General features: G+C 42.3%; 1 protein-coding gene across 6 annotated transcripts in view; it reads right to left on the bottom strand.

Moving 5' to 3' along the window:
• The window catches only part of VTI1A (vesicle transport through interaction with t-SNAREs 1A), a 1,083,798-nt gene that overhangs the window by 786,432 nt on the left and 281,407 nt on the right, over nucleotides 1-15,959 (bottom strand). For 3 of the 6 annotated variants that reach the window (XM_086922791.1, XM_086922793.1, XM_086922794.1), the window contains exons 4-5: nucleotides 15,057-15,134; nucleotides 8,927-8,947 (exon numbers count right to left, since the gene is read on the bottom strand). In XM_086922791.1, the coding sequence (XP_086778917.1) occupies nucleotides 8,927-8,947; nucleotides 15,057-15,134 (99 nt within the window). The remainder of the gene's footprint in view (nucleotides 1-8,926; nucleotides 8,948-15,056; nucleotides 15,135-15,959) is intronic. The other 3 variants (XM_086922795.1, XM_086922792.1, XM_086922797.1) reach the window with 1 other exon arrangement.

Below are 15,959 nucleotides of genomic sequence, written 5' to 3'. Positions count from 1 at the left end.
ATGCAGAGGTTGACGACTTAGCTCTAGTGGAATGAGCCCTAATACCCTCTGGAGGTTCCTTACCGGCCAAAGAGTAGCAGATCTTTATACACAGAACGATCCATCTTGACAAGGTTCTCTTATGGACCGCTCTTCCTCTCTTGCAGCCAGCAAATCCAACGAAGAGCTGGTCATCCAAACGACAGTCTTTAGTTCTGTCCAAATAAAAAGACACCGCCCTTTTGGGGTCCAGACAGTGCAACCTCTCCTCCTCCTTGGAAGGGTGCAGGGGAGGATAAAAGGTAGGGAGGGTAATGGTTTGACCAAGGTGGAAAGGAGTCACCACCTTAGGAAGAAAAGCAGCCCTGGTCCTTAGCACCATTCGATCAGCATGAATGGTCAGGAAAGGGGGCTTGGAACTAAGAGCTTGAAGCTCACTAACCCTCCTTGCCAAGGTTATTGCAACGAGGAAAACTGCCTTAAGGGTTAAAAGCCTCATAGGACATTTATGAAGAGGCTCAAAGGGAGCACCCATCAGAAAGGTTAAGACAAGATTCAAGTCCCACTGGGGCACAATAAAAGGAGTAGGAGGGAACTTATTTATGAGGCCCTTCAAAAACCTTAAAACTACAGGAGACTTAAAAAGAGAGGGCTGGTCAGGCAAACAAAGAAAAGCCGACAGCGCCGAAAGATAGCCCTTAACCGTGGCAACAGCAAGCCCTTGCTGCGCCAAAGAAAGAGCAAACCGGAGAACATCAGACAAACGGGCTCTTAAAGGGTCAATATCATTCTCACCACACCAAGTGACAAATCTTGACCATCTATATGAATAGACAGTCTTAGTGGAGTCACGCCTGGCTGACAAGATGACATCCACCACGTCAGGCGTGAGAGAAAAGGAAATCAGGTTGCCCCGCTCAATCTCCAGGCATGAAGGTGCAATGTCTGGAGGTGGGGGTGAAGAACCTGCCCCTCCATCTGAGAGAGGAGGTCTGCCCTGAGAGGGAGACGGAGCGGCGGGTGAGAGGAGAGGTGGAGTAGATCTGTATACCACACCCTTCTTGGCCAGTCCGGGGCGACCAATATAACTTGGGCCCGGTCTTGGCGAATCTTCCTCAGAACCGGGGAATCAAGGGTATGGGAGGAATCGCGTAAAGGAGTTGATTTCCCCAACTCAACTGAAACGCGTCCCCCAAGGCTCCTTGCATCGGATACTGGAGACTGCAGAATGACGGACAGTGAGCATTCTCGCGAGTGGCAAACAGGTCCACCCGAGGAATCCCCCACGTCCGAAAGACGTGACGAACCACCTCCGGGTGAAGCCTCCACTCGTGGTCGGCAGAGAACTGCCGACTGAGACGGTCTGCACGCACGTTCAGAACTCTGGCCAGATGATTTGCCATCAGACAAATCTGGTGGTCCTGAGCCCAGGACCAGAGACGCAGAGCCTCTCTGCAGAGACACTGCGACCCCACTCCTCCCTGCTTGTTGATGTACCACATCGCGGTCGTGTTGTCCGTCAGGACTTGGATCGACCGACCGCGAAGGGAAGGGAGGAAGGCCTTGAGCGCCAGACATATCGCCCGCAACTCTAGAAGGTTGATGTGAAGCAACCTTTCCTCTGGAGACCAAAGACCCTTGACCCAAAGATCCCCCAGATGAGCACCCCACCCTAAAGTGGATGCATCCGTTATCACCGTGGCCACCGATGGAGGTAGATGAAAAGGCTTTCCTTGTGACAGGTTGCCTTTCACGCTCCACCAAGACAGATCCGCTGCAGTTTCTCTGGAGATCCTCACTGACTCCCCGAGATCTCCGTTGTGCTGATACCACTGCCTGCGGAGACACCACTGGAGTGCCCTCATGTGCCAGCATGCATGGTTGACCAACAGAATGCAAGAAGCCATCAGACCGAGCAGGCGAAGGACCTTCAGGACTGGAACGACCGCTCCATTGAAAAATAAAGGAATCATTTCCTGAATGTCGTGAATCCTTTGAGGAGGAGGGAATGCACGACAAACAGTAGTGTCCAGTACAGCACCTATGAACAGGTTGCGCTGGGAGGGCACCAGGTGAGACTTGGGTACATTTATCGAAAAACCCAACCTGAACAACAACTGAGTTGTCTCCTGCAGATGATGGAGCACCTTCTCTGACGACTCCGCTTTGACCAGCCAGTCGTCCAAATAAGGGAACACAGGTATCCCCGACCTCCTGAGATGAGCTGCCACCACTGCCATCACCTTGGTGAAGACTCGAGGCGCAGTAGTAAGACCAAACGGAAGGACCGCAAACTGGTAGTGTTGCGATCCCACCGTAAAACGGAGATACTTCCTGTGCGACTTCAGGATTGGGATGTGGAAATACGCATCCTGCAAGTCGAGCGACACCATCCAGTCTCCTTCCAGCAGCGCTTGAAGAACCTGAACAAGGGTGAGCATCTTGAATTTCTCCTGCTTCAGATAAAGAGTCAAGATCCTGAGATCCAGGATTGGACGTAGTCTGCAATCCTTCTTGGGAATCAGGAAATATCGGGAGTAGCAGCCCCGACCCCTTTCCTGCTCTGGGACCACCTCTATCGCACCCTTTCGTAACAGTTAGCACCTCCTCCTGCAGAAGAGACAGATGTTCCTCGGTGCAAAAGCCTTGACAAGGAGGGTAATTGGGAGGGAATTCCCGAAAGGGAAGGGCATACCCATTTTCTACAAGATTGAGAACCCAAAGATCTGATGTAACCGATTCCCAATCCTGTAGAAAATGGGTAAGCCGACCCCCAACCGGACCCACATGTTCCTGAACAGCGGATCTAGGGCTGCTTTTCTGAGGCAGGGGGGTTGGAAGAGGTGGAGGAGGAAGAGGCCTGACGTCCACGAGGACGCGCTCTTTGCTTTCCCCTGTACGATCTGTACATGGAATTTTGCTGCTGCTGCTGCTGTTGGCCTTGCCGGAAATTCCGAAAGGAGCGACCAAAGCCCCTGAACCTCCTGTTGGTCGAAGAGCCTCTGATCTGGAGACCTAAAGACTTAGCTGTCGCTCTGCTATCCTTAAATCTCTCAAGGGCCGCATCAGCTTTCTTCCCAAAGAGACCAGAACCATCAAAAGGAAGATCCAGCAAAGTCGCCTGAACATCAGCCGAAAAGTCTGAGGACTTCAGCCAGGCTGACCTCCTAGTGGCGACAGCAGTGCCCATGATACGAGCCACAGAGTCGGCAGTGTCCAGACCACTTTGAATAACCTGGCAGGCCGCCGCCTGAGTATCAGAGATCACTTCCTCAAAATCCTTCCTGCTGGCATCAGGAACTTTAGGGACAAGGACACGCAAAGAATCCATCAGGGCATGCACATATCTCCTCATCAGACAAGTGGCATTAGTTGACTTCAACGCCATGCTTGCCGATGAAAAGGTCTTTTTCGCAACCTGGTCTTGTTTCTTCGCCTCCTTTTCACAAGGAACCTGGGGAAAAGCACTAACACTCTTCTTAGAACAGGCAGCTTGAATGACCAGGCTCTCTGGCGAAGGATGAGAAGACAGAAAAGCAGGGTCCTCAGGTGCAACCCTGTACCTTCTCGCAACACTCTTAGAAACCGCAGGAGCCGACAATGGTTTCTTCCACACCTCCATAATGGGATCCTTCAAGGCATCATTAAATGGAAGAAAAGGCTCCACCACGGAACTTGGAGAATGCAAGACCTCAGTGAGGATATTGGATTTAAACTCCACCGTAGGCAAAGTCAATTGAAGAAGTGCAGCAGCCTTCCTCATAACCAGATGGTAAGGTTGGATATCCTTAGAAGGAACACCAGAGCCTGAGGGCAACTCCCACTCTGGAGAGAAATTCCTGAATCAGCCAATTCCTCAAAACAGCTCTCCTCCAATTCACCTTCCTCCACATCAGAATGTGAATCCAAATACCTTTGCTCTTCCAAAAGGCGTTGAGCTTCCCTTCTGGACCTCTCCTTCACACGCTTCGCAGCCGGATCCACCAGCGGCTCCGTCGGATTCGGGGCCGACGCCGGTATCGAATCCGATGGCACAGAGGAATGCCCTCGAGGACGATCAGGAGCGGGAGACGCCGGAATCGGCGTTGACGACTTCGGCAGAGCCGGGAATTGCCAATGCGGCATCGGACCGGCATGTAAGGCATAAACGGAGCCGGAGGATAGGAGTGAGGAACTCCCAGGCTGTAAGCCAAAGGACCCATGGGACCCGAAGGTGCACCAGAGGGGTACCACGCCCTTGAGAAGACACCATAAATAGCGTTAAGAAATGCTGAAGGGTCCTGGCCTGGGGCAGGAAAGTGCGGTTGAAAACCCTCAGGCCGGTCCTGAGGAGGGATCGGATTCGGCACTTCAACAGGCGCAGAATCCACATCCTCCCGAGCATCTTCCTCTTCTCGAGCCGGGGACGGCGCCGGAGACGGAGCCGGAGAAGGATTCGGAGCCGGAGAAGGATTCAGAGCCGGAGAAGGAGATCGCCCATGCGACTCCGAAGGTGAGGCCTCACCTTCAGGCTCAGAGACCTCCAGAGTAACCACCTTCGAACGTACCTTCTTCGGTGACCTCGACCTCGAGCCCGACTCCTTACCAGAACGACGTCGGGACTCATGTCTCCTCTTCTTATGTTTCTTCTTCGACTTCGAAACATGATCCGATGCCGACCTCGAAGACGACCCCTCTCGAGAACCAGACCTCGACCTCGCTCTCGACTTCGCCCTTCGAGAACGAGACCTCGACGATTTCTCTTTCCCAGCCTTCATCTTCGCAACCAGGAGTTTGGCCTCTCTTTCCCTCAGGGCCTTCGGGTTCATCTTCCGACATGAAGAACAATCTTCCACATCATGGTCGGAACTCAAACACCAGATGCAGTCATCATGCGGGTCGGTAATAGACATCATTTTACCGCACTCCCTGCAGGGCTTGAAGCCGGTCTTCTTGGATGACATCGTCGAAGAGACAGGATACAAAGAAGCAGAAATTTGCAACAAAGAGGCAACAAAGTATCAGTTGGCTACAGAGATTCCCGATAACCGTTAGCGTCGACGACGCGGAAAAAAGGGAACTGATGTCATCACGCCGGCGTGGGCCTATTGTAGGCGTCGGTGAAGTCAGCGGAGTCGCGAGCGGAGCCGTGTCTCTATGACATCCAATCCACGTCGGCGCGAGGCTACGAAAAGAATTTCCGGATGTTGCTGACGCAAGGGGGATATTCACAAGGTGAGGAATCACAAGGTGAGGAATCCACACGGCAGATGTATCTATCAGAAATGGTCAGTGACATCACTGATGAAATCTCAAATGACATCACTGATGATATCACTGATGATATCACTGATGACAACATCCACGTGACAATCACATACACCTTTTCATACACTAGTAAAATCTTTCATCACTCTTTGTAAAATACAGAGTATCATATTTGAATCCATTGTCACAGCAATAAAAGTATCTAAAAACCTACTCAGTGATTCATAGATGTATACACACATCTAATCACTTACCTGTAGATTCACTCATACATGCTGTCAATGAACAATAGAACACTATCAAAAATACTTATACACCTATATCGACATTAAACAACAGCACACATCCTATTCACATATGAAGTCATCCTACTCACTTATGCAAACAATGGATCATACTTACATATTTACTTAACTACACACTTATACAAACACCACTTCATCTATTCATTTATAAAGTAAGTCATACGTAGTGAATTATAAAATCATTATTACAAGTATATAGTTATCCATACAGTCACTCACACAATCATTGAGTCTTATGTATACTTATTTATATACAACAACTGAGAAATACACTGCCTTTTATTTTTCTAGTTTGTTGGACATGTACCATTGAGAAATATATTTGCTCATCACCACACCCATAAAGAGATTCACTCACCCAAACTGTTAAAGCATGTAATTTTAACTTCATATATCTACTGAATCAACTATTCACACATCTTTGGACAGTCACACCCCCCCACCGAACCACACACACTTTCACTCTCCCATACAAATACTCAGTTATCTAATCAATAACTAATATAGACTTTCACATAGCTAGTAACCAACTGTAGAACCAGTTTACACAACAACTGACAAAGTGATACAGATATTCACACAGTTTAGTCCCTATCCACTATATTTAGTGAGACACTATAAATTGGTCAAGTAAAAGGTCAATTACACAGCTACTAAATCCTCCATCCAAATATTTATTTATATATATCCACTCATTCTTCAATGCAAATTGCTATATATATAATGCATATTTAAATAACGAAGCAAACCACATTCACTGGATGATGTCATCAGTGATGTCATTCGAGATGTCATCAGTGATGTCACTAACCATGTCATGAATTATCTAATATGTGACATCATCAGCAGTGCATTGCGGGTGCGCGAAATATAGTTAATACAACTAACTATATAGGAGCAATTTCAATGGTTTTGTATGAGTGAAATGTCCAGCTAACTATAAGACCCCTAAAACTTTTAGTTTTGTGAGTGAATTTCAAAGGTTTTTTAAAAGCTAATTCCTAACTATATAATGCCTGAAAACTATGTTTTTTTCAGTGAATATATATATATATATATATATATATATATATATATACACAACTTTATATCTCTATAGAAAGAGTGTGAGAGAATCTATATATATAGTATGTATGCAGATTTTCTTAATATAATATGCTGTCTATTACCACTGTTGAATGGTGTGAGGGGTCATGAGTAGTGATGCCCCTCCCTCAACAATGGTAATAAATAGCATCCTATACTCTGCTCAGATGCATATATGGTTCACACGAATGCATTTTTCTTGTGTATTTGCTTTAACAAATGTTTGCAACCAAGATTATGACACTCAAAAGATATTGATACTATCAGGAGTGTTGTTTCCAGTGTAAAGTAATTGCTCCATGCAATCTGTGAGGCAGTAAAAAGTATTTTTCACATGTCACTTTTTTCTGTACTGTGGCAATAAGTTCAAACGTGAGCTTTGCATTGTAGTGATAAATGAGTGAATAAATGTTTCGTAGTACAACTGCTCATTGCCCACATTTACTTTCACTGCAATATGTATGATCAAGGCCACTTGAGGTGCATCATACAACATGTTTAGCAAAATAAATCAATGAAAGCACTTTACTTTCGGAGTCTGTATGTATATATATATATATATATATATATATATATATATATATATATATATATATATATATATATATATATATATATATATATATATATATATATATATATATATATAAAATTATATCTGCAGAATTGGTGACATTTATATTCCAATCTACCTTTGCCTAATGGTTTATGTAACCAGAACCTCTTGATGCAAAATTGGATCATAGTACACAGTTACCCATTATTCATTGTGATATCTATCTATCTATATCTATCTATCTATCTATCTATCTATCTATCTAGCTCTATATATATATGTATGTATGTCACAATATCACAAAGGAAGAGTGGATTATAAATGTCAACAATACTGCAAGATACAAATATATGATTGTGTTACAAGTTACCCACTATGTATTTTTTTTAGATTCTATGATTATTTTTTTTTTTGGGGTGGGGGGTGTAGTGAGCTTGAAAAATCTACTTTCTTCAAATTCCAAACTTCCGCAGGCAGCTGGCACTTGTCAGGAATTAGTGTGTTTAGGAGTTAGCTTTTCAATAATACATTACTGCTACAACAATGGACAATGATGAGGGCCGTGGACTCTGTGGTTTCAACATTTTACAGCATAATTCTAGATTTAGTGAATTTAGCACATAATTGACCCCTATTTGTAGATTTCATCAACAAAATGTCTCTAGCTCAAAGGGATGAAACATGTATTGCCAGAGAATGTGCATGATCCCTTGCATTCTTTGCAGCAGTATTTAGATAACCTTTCCTGAATAACTTCTATGCCCCGTAATTCTAGTAGCCCTGCCAATTGTAAAGCACTGCATTATGGTTTGTCAGCTGTCACAATGATGACCATATTTCAGAGGATACCATGAAATATTTTCAAAATTTTAAGGTTCTCTGTGAAATACTACATGTTGTGCAATATAGGCACCCAAACATGTTTTTTTATACATACATACATATACATACATACACACCCATATATATATATATATATATATATATATATATATATATATATATATATATATATATACACACACACACACACACCCTTTTTGGACACGTATTTCATACAGTATATAAACAACAGATTTAGAAAGGTTTCACTAGAAGTCTTCAAAAGCTGCTGAGCATATTGTATTAATCTCACTGGATTTCATATCCTGACAAACTCAATTTAACAAACAGTGTAATTATATATATATGTTTGTGTGTTTATGTGTATGTATATATATTTATATATACATGCATACATTAGGTGTCAGAAACACAACACAATTAGGATCGCGTAAAACACTCACCACACACGACTAGCTGCAACTACTTTACATCTCTTGCATTCATCCTTTACTGCCGTACGTCGCAATTTATAAAACTGATGAGATTAACGGTTAATTTTTTTGATTTACACAGCACTGTGAATTGAACTAAACTATAATTTAACAACACAGTAGCTTCCTTATTAGCTATTTCGGTGTTTCGTTTATTTTCTACGGCAATATGATATCTCTCCATGTTCAGCGACTGCGGTTATTTCAAAAGTAAACTGTTTCACGCCAGTGCATTGGTACGTGTTTTTCTGATTGAAATCTCTTACTGTAGGACACCTGCCGCCTCGTGCCCGGCTCCGGTGGGCGAGAAAACACAAGCGGGCACAGTAACTTGACCTGCTATAGCCGTGTGAATAGCCATTAAAGGAGAAATGAAGGAATACGGGGCTCAGAAACTCAGAATGGAAACAGCCACCCAAAAGCTAGAAAACACTCACCTCTTCGCGTAATTTTATCAACTGCAGCACGAGCGCACAGAGGAAAAAAGATAAAAAGGAAAGAAATGGCAGGAAAGAAAGATCAGTTGTGACAGGGTGTTGAATTAACATTGACAATTTATCTGTTTACATGCTTAGCATTTAGAAATCACAGACAAACACATTAAAAGGAGCTAAACACAGACAACATGCAGAGGGGTTTTGAACGAGTAAAGATCACTTTCGCGCACTGTCACATAAAAACAAGGGAAGAAAGTGTGAAATTCTCTTTTAAACCACATCTGAGGCACCATCATCAAATAAAGGGTGGATTGACTTTGTGGGTGTCTATATTACCAGGAAGGAAGCACGTCTCCTCCTCGGCTTCCCTCAGATAGTACGTACAAAGAAGCAAGTTTTAGGACGTCCTTCCCTTTAAAAGTACTGTCAGCTTCCAACAAAAAACAGAATAGTGTCATATTTATGAATCACTGCACAGAGGAGCGCTACCCCTTTTGAACAACAAGCGACCTAATCTGTAACCATTAAAATATGAAAATGCTCATCATGTGGGTCGGGTGACAAAAAATGTTCCTAATTTTTTTTCACGCCTTAAGAGTTCCCCAAAGAAAGAACGCAAGGCAACCTCTAAGAAACAACGGAAATTCTTTTTTGATGTTTGCATCATTTTTTTATACTTTCATAAAAGGGCTGACCAATGCCGTCATGTCACTTGGAAGAGGGGAGATTGTAAGGCTGAATGATACCTGGAATACATTGCCTAATTACTTAAAATTTGTAGCTGAAGCTGAAAGCAAACCATGCAAGACATTACGCGCAGCAATCTTTTTGCATATGTATATTTGTTTGAATTTATTTATCTCTAGAGTTGTCGTTTCCACGGTGTAGCTAAACAATGACGATAAATCTAACATCGAATTGATATGCTGCTTGTTCCAGCAAACATGCCTTGTGGCAAACGAACCACTTATAAAATTGAATATTATATCAAATGCGCCTACATGCAGAAATGCTCTGATCTAATCAGAAGGTATAGCTTAATGTTTGCATGATACCAGTGTCAATCAACAGAAACAAAAAACAGAGGATTGTAGCAAACACGCAACATGCACAATATAAGCAAAAAAATGTACAATGTTCCATAGCAACTGATTTTACAGATGTGATTATTGGGATTAGTAACTTTAATTAGCATGTTTCCTCTTTTAACCATGAGCTTTTAAAAATGAAATAGCAGGACTGCGCACAAGCTGGAGTTGAAAAACAGCGGTCTTTCCTCTAAACTAAAATTAAAGAAGCAGCAATGTATATAAAATAAAGGTTGTTGTGGGAGATAAAGGCGTCTTCCCAAAATGTGACACTGTAGAGCAGTCAACTAGTGTATGAACCAAAGCACTTGTCCAGGCCAAGGAGAAAGGGATATCTCGTCCGCCAAGGTCTCTAATCTACCCCTTCTCTTCCTCCTCTGGTCACCTGCCGCAGTCTTCGTCGACTGCAAGAGGCAAATAGAAAGACTTTAAAAAGAGGGGTGGGCGAGAAATGAGACAATCTTCGACTGGATGGCAAGTTCTCACTTCTTCCCATGGTGGCCTTTCTGCAGCTAAGCACGATACTTAAGGGGCCAAAGTTTAAAACAACGCCCCTGCAATTGAGTCCGCATGGGAAGAGCCATCCTGCCGTCATCAATGGCCACTTGAAAATTCTGCACATTTGTTGTCGTTTTTTCTACCTTCATGAATGGATTCAAGACAAAACAAAAATGCTCTATCTTGTTTGTGCTGCATGGCTGATTTTAAGCTTCTAGCAGGATTTGTAGCTAGGCAAGGTAACTTCGCTTTTTTGTCTCTAAACGTTCGCCTAAGAGGGGCATTGAAATCCAGAAAAAGCTGTATTTTAGCTTTTCCACCAGTAAAGAAAATTCAAAAACGTCAGAGCCATTTTTCTGTTTTATAAAATGGGATAACATTTTCTCAATAGTGAAACAGTATTAACACTTAAGGCAAATTTTCTGTTTCCATTAAAGTGATCAGCATAATTTACTGTTGAAGACAAAGATTTTTGTTTCAATGCACAATTTAATGCAAGCGGTAATCTGTCTCTTTGTAGCCTGAAAAATCTGGTTTACGCTAGTTTGAGCCAGCAGAAACTCTGGAGGCCAAGCCTTTGGCTGTGACTAAAAATGAAAAAAAAAATAAAAAAATAAAAAAAACAGCAGAGCATCTGTCGGTGTATGAGTGTATCCGTGTATGTGTGCGCGCAAGGCGTGTCACGTGATGAACTACGAAATTATTACGGAAAAAAGGCGATAACACCACAGCCGGCTCTGCCTGCATACAGATAACGAGTAAATGCTGAACTCTATTAAATGCCCTTTGCACATTATCGTGGGTCGAACACACAATTTTCTGAACTTATGATGGCGCTCTATTTATTTTGCTATAAACCCTCGGCATGTAACGAACAGATTTGTGTCTGGTAATGATCTGCTCTGCCAGGGCTATATGAAATGATACCAACCTTCTTCAGATCCGAGGGAATTAAATTGACCGCCTTCACCCCCCTGCTCTGTAGCTGAAGTCTAGAATACTTTATGCACAGCAAGGCCAAACCGAAGACGATCAAAAGTTTGCAGTCAGACAAGAAGTTTCTCTGTCTCTGCAGAAACCTTTAGTTACTCTTCATTATTAATGTTTTTATACAGGAATACTTTTGTGTGCCTTTTAGTTACATTTCTCAACACAACGGCACTAAGTGACTTGCTGTTATCAAGTGGGCAAATTTAAATGTACATTTACATTGAAAGATTTTCCATACAGAGTACATCTTGGATTCGGGAATACTAGAGTTGTGGAATAATAAAGAAATGGGCATGGAAAGGATTTGATGTCTTCTACTTTTGGACTAAGGATTTAAGAGTTAAAACCAACCTAAGATTTGTAGTCAACAATGTTGGAAAATTCATGTACAACAGCATCAAGATTGGCACCTCAATTAACATCAATGGACAGAATTAATGCAACATGAGAACTTAAAAGGACTGTTTTACTGTGTGGAGTTGTGACCTCTTGTGAGGTACACCTGGGCAAGTAAATACAAATAGAAAAGACAGGAAGCCAGTCAGCCAAACCAATTGATGGCATCACTGCTACTTCATCTGAGCACATTCAATAATTCTTGGTAATACAGACCCTTATGTACTAATGCATTTCTTCATAGAGCCAGAATGGGTAAAAAAATTTGATACCTCAGGACCTTAGTTACTGGATTAAGGGCAGGATTTTTCTGAGCATATGGCAGTAGCATTATATACAATCTACCGGATTTGTGAGTTTATCGTAATTTAGAGAACATTTAAAGAGACAAAATCAAGTGAGCCAATTTAATGTGTTCTTGTTCCCAGCCAAATTCTGAGGTTTACTCATAATATTCAATACAAAGTCCTTCATTTTACTCTAAAAATCTGTTAGGAAGAGAAAAGGTATTTGCATGTCAAAGTTCAACTTAGTTGTGCAAAAAACTCATGTGTGAAGACAAATTTCCAATCCTGATTAACAAAAACCAGGGCTGGCTGAACTTTAACACTCAAATGGTATATGTGAATATATAACTTCTGCCAGTATGGCCACTGTTGCAAATGCTAGGTTTTGGGTTGCTTTGAGGGAGATTCTGGGGGGCCCTACCAGCAAAAGCAGTGTTGTACTTTTATAGGAGATACTCACCGGAAAAAAGGATCACAGACTTGCTCCTAGAAGGACAAATATACGTTTACCTCACTGATTTGCAAATAACTACCCTTTCAAAGTTTTGTTTTTTAAATTATAGCTTCCATATACACATTTAAACCACCAATAAAAGCACAATGCCATAAATGAAATGGGCAAAATAATACAAATCCTATTAAAGATTAAGTGACGCTTGAAGGTGGGAATGGGGATGTAGAAGGGCTGAGCAAACGTAACTTTTCTGCATGGAAGTGCTCCTGGAAATCGAATTGCATATTTCAAGGCTGCTCCTGGGAATTTTTGTAAACTCAATAAAAGTAAGAAGTTACCTTCAAATTTAAGAGTAATTCTAAAGGCATACATTTCAGAATTTTACCTCTGGACTCCTATTGCCACTTTACGTGTGTGCACCCACCAGCCGAATATTCTTAACTGACAAAGTGCCTTAAATACTTACATTTGGGTTCCCCCCAACTGCTGTCAAGATGTATTACTGCAGAACAAAGTACAGAGCTGAATACATGTGCTTGTTTACATTTTTTTTTAAAACGAAAGCGAAAGGTAGCATGTTAACCTATGCTCAAACCACTGCTAGAGGCCTGCAGTTTTTTTTAAACAGTCATAGATGTGTTGTGATTACAGTCTGCTGTGTGTTGCTTTTATGCTTATCACTTAATACACAACCTATGTATGTGTCAGTTTTTACTTTTATGAAATGCTGTAATTTGTAGCATTCTGCTTGGCCCGTATACAGGCACTTGATAATAAAAATGCAATTGTCCGCCCTGCTAAGATCTATCAGAATGAAGAATTAGGTAAAACACCCTTGGTAGAGGCCGACGACTGATCAAGTAGTGCACATATTCAATACGGAAGACAGCAGCTCTACTATCTGAGCAACCTGCCATAGGAGTTGCTCCACAAACGTGCAGCCCCAATGCACTTCATTCAGAACAACTACACCCTAGTTGTGTCCCATCTTAATGCAGGTGCAAGGCCAAGCAACCCATTGACACCAAGGCGTGAATTCATCAGGAATAAATAAAAAAAATATGAATTAACGTGAAATGTTTCCGACATAATGAATAGCAATATGATGTACAGACAATGTTAATGTTAATGTTATATGTGCTTGTATAGCGCTCGGCTGCCCCAGCGAAGGGGCGCCCCGGCGCTTTCTGTATGAAATAATGGACGGAGGATAGGGTCAGGGAGGAAAGAAGGGAGAATACTGTTTAACAGAAGAGGTATGTTTTGATTGCTTTTCTGAAATATAGCAGATCCATAAAGCAAGGCTCCATAATGCACACAATCCACTCACGAGCAGCTTAAGAGCCAGTGTGTGAGAGTTGGGTGATGAGATGACAGCAATCACATGCAATCAAGTAACTCAAAATCATATAAAGTAAAAAAGGATTTACTTCACGGATGCACGTTTTTATTTATATGTAGATTATGTGCACACGTTTAAAACATTTAAAAAATGCAATGCCCTGAAGAAATAGGCCAATACCATAATGTGGCTATTATCTTGTGTGGATGGCACAAGATTTGGGAGTTTTTCAAAAAATGAAACCAGCATACGTTTTAAAATCGGGGAAGGTGGTGGCCGAATGTATCCAAATCTTGACCCCCAACCAACAGCCATCACCGCTTCAGTGTTCGTCTCTCCCCGATTGTTCAGAGTATTCCTAAAACATTGAGTGCTTGCACACATGTTTTGTGTTAACGCTGCAGGTACCAGGCATGCGAAAAGGGTATAATTGTCTCTGTTAATTACTAGGTCCCTGTGATATGCGAAGAGGAACGTCAAAACATACACTGCCCACTTACGCTGGAGCTATGCAGTTTACACAGCTAAGTTTGCTATAAAAAAAAACGTAAATAGGGCCTACGTTCCTTTAGCAAACTTGTCTGTGTAAACTGCAAGGCTCTTGTTAAATGGTGTGTATTTGGTCGAAGGGGTACAAACATGACAGGATGCTTGGCCATTCAATTCTTTCCCCCAAACTAGGAGATTTCTTTTATTTGTTGGATAAACGGCGTTAATTTAATAAAGCTGTGTTTTTGTAAAACAGACCGATGCATTTTTTTTGCTACTTTCACAAATCCGTGTGCCCAGGACTCAAGTCTGTTCGGAAATAGTAAGTATCAAGCCTTTCTGGACAACAAAGGCGCGAGAAGAAAAGAAAGTGGGGACCATCGCAGCAAGTGATAGTGAGGCGAGGGTTTCACGTTAGATCTCCAAGGCGACACTGAGAAGTTGATTAAAGCCCAGCTTTGCATTAAACAGTATCACTTCCGCCTGGCTTGCTGCTAATGCGCGAGGGGCAGCCCGAGACGCACAGTGCGCCTCTGACCCCTCTGGCCCCGCAAACACCCGCAGGCCTCCGTGACCAGCATCCTACCTGGCTCTCCGAGGAAATCCCGTCGTCCCCCAGGAGCTCATTGCGCACTTCATCACTGTAGGCGATCCGTGACCTTTTCTGTGAATAAGAAAGAAAGAAAGGAAAGGGTTAGGGGAGGAGCTTGGAGGCAGACACGCTGAATATCGAGCCCGGGCAATTTAGACTAGGAATGATCCGCCCGGACCCCTCGGTTCACAACTAGGCCAAGAAAGGAGGGTGCGCCTGCAGGGGGCGACATAGAGAGGGCTGGAAGTGGCAGGTGACATGAGAAAGTGACACCTCAACAGTAGTAGCCTGTGCCACTTACACCTTGGCGTGACTATCGTGCAATGGCTTGACTATATATCATATTAATATATATGTGTGTGTGTGTGTGTGTTTGTATATATATATATATATATATATATATATATATATATATATATATATATATATATATATATATATATATATATATTATCCGTATTCCCACAATGTTTAGCTGTATCTAGTCCAGATTTGTAAAGAGCGAAACGTTATACCACAAAATGTAACAGATAACATGGCTAACATATACATTTCCATGAGTTCAACATATCTACGGTGAATACTTTGTACTGTTTATTTTCATATAGTACAGAATACTTGCCAAGTTATTGTATGTCGTTTAACCACAATGAAGAAGTCCCATCTTTTTAAAATACACACTGATATTATAAGCTTTTTAATTTCTAAACCAAACATAGAAGGGAAAAAAAAACAGCGTCAAAACGCTCCAAAAATCATATTCAGCTCGTCTACGTTTAGCAACAGGAAAATCAGACATTTGATAGGGGCTGTTCAAAAGCCTGGTAGAACCAACTCTTCTTTCCAAGAACATTTATGAAATTTGGTAGTAGCTCAGTTTGCCCCCTTGAACCATGA

Source organism: Lissotriton vulgaris, chromosome 5 (assembly GCF_964263255.1).
Source record: "Lissotriton vulgaris chromosome 5, aLisVul1.2, whole genome shotgun sequence".
Taxonomy (NCBI): domain Eukaryota; kingdom Metazoa; phylum Chordata; class Amphibia; order Caudata; family Salamandridae; genus Lissotriton; species Lissotriton vulgaris.
The sequence above is the reverse complement of the archived record's forward strand: the minus strand, read 5'-3'. Positions and strand labels throughout refer to the sequence as shown.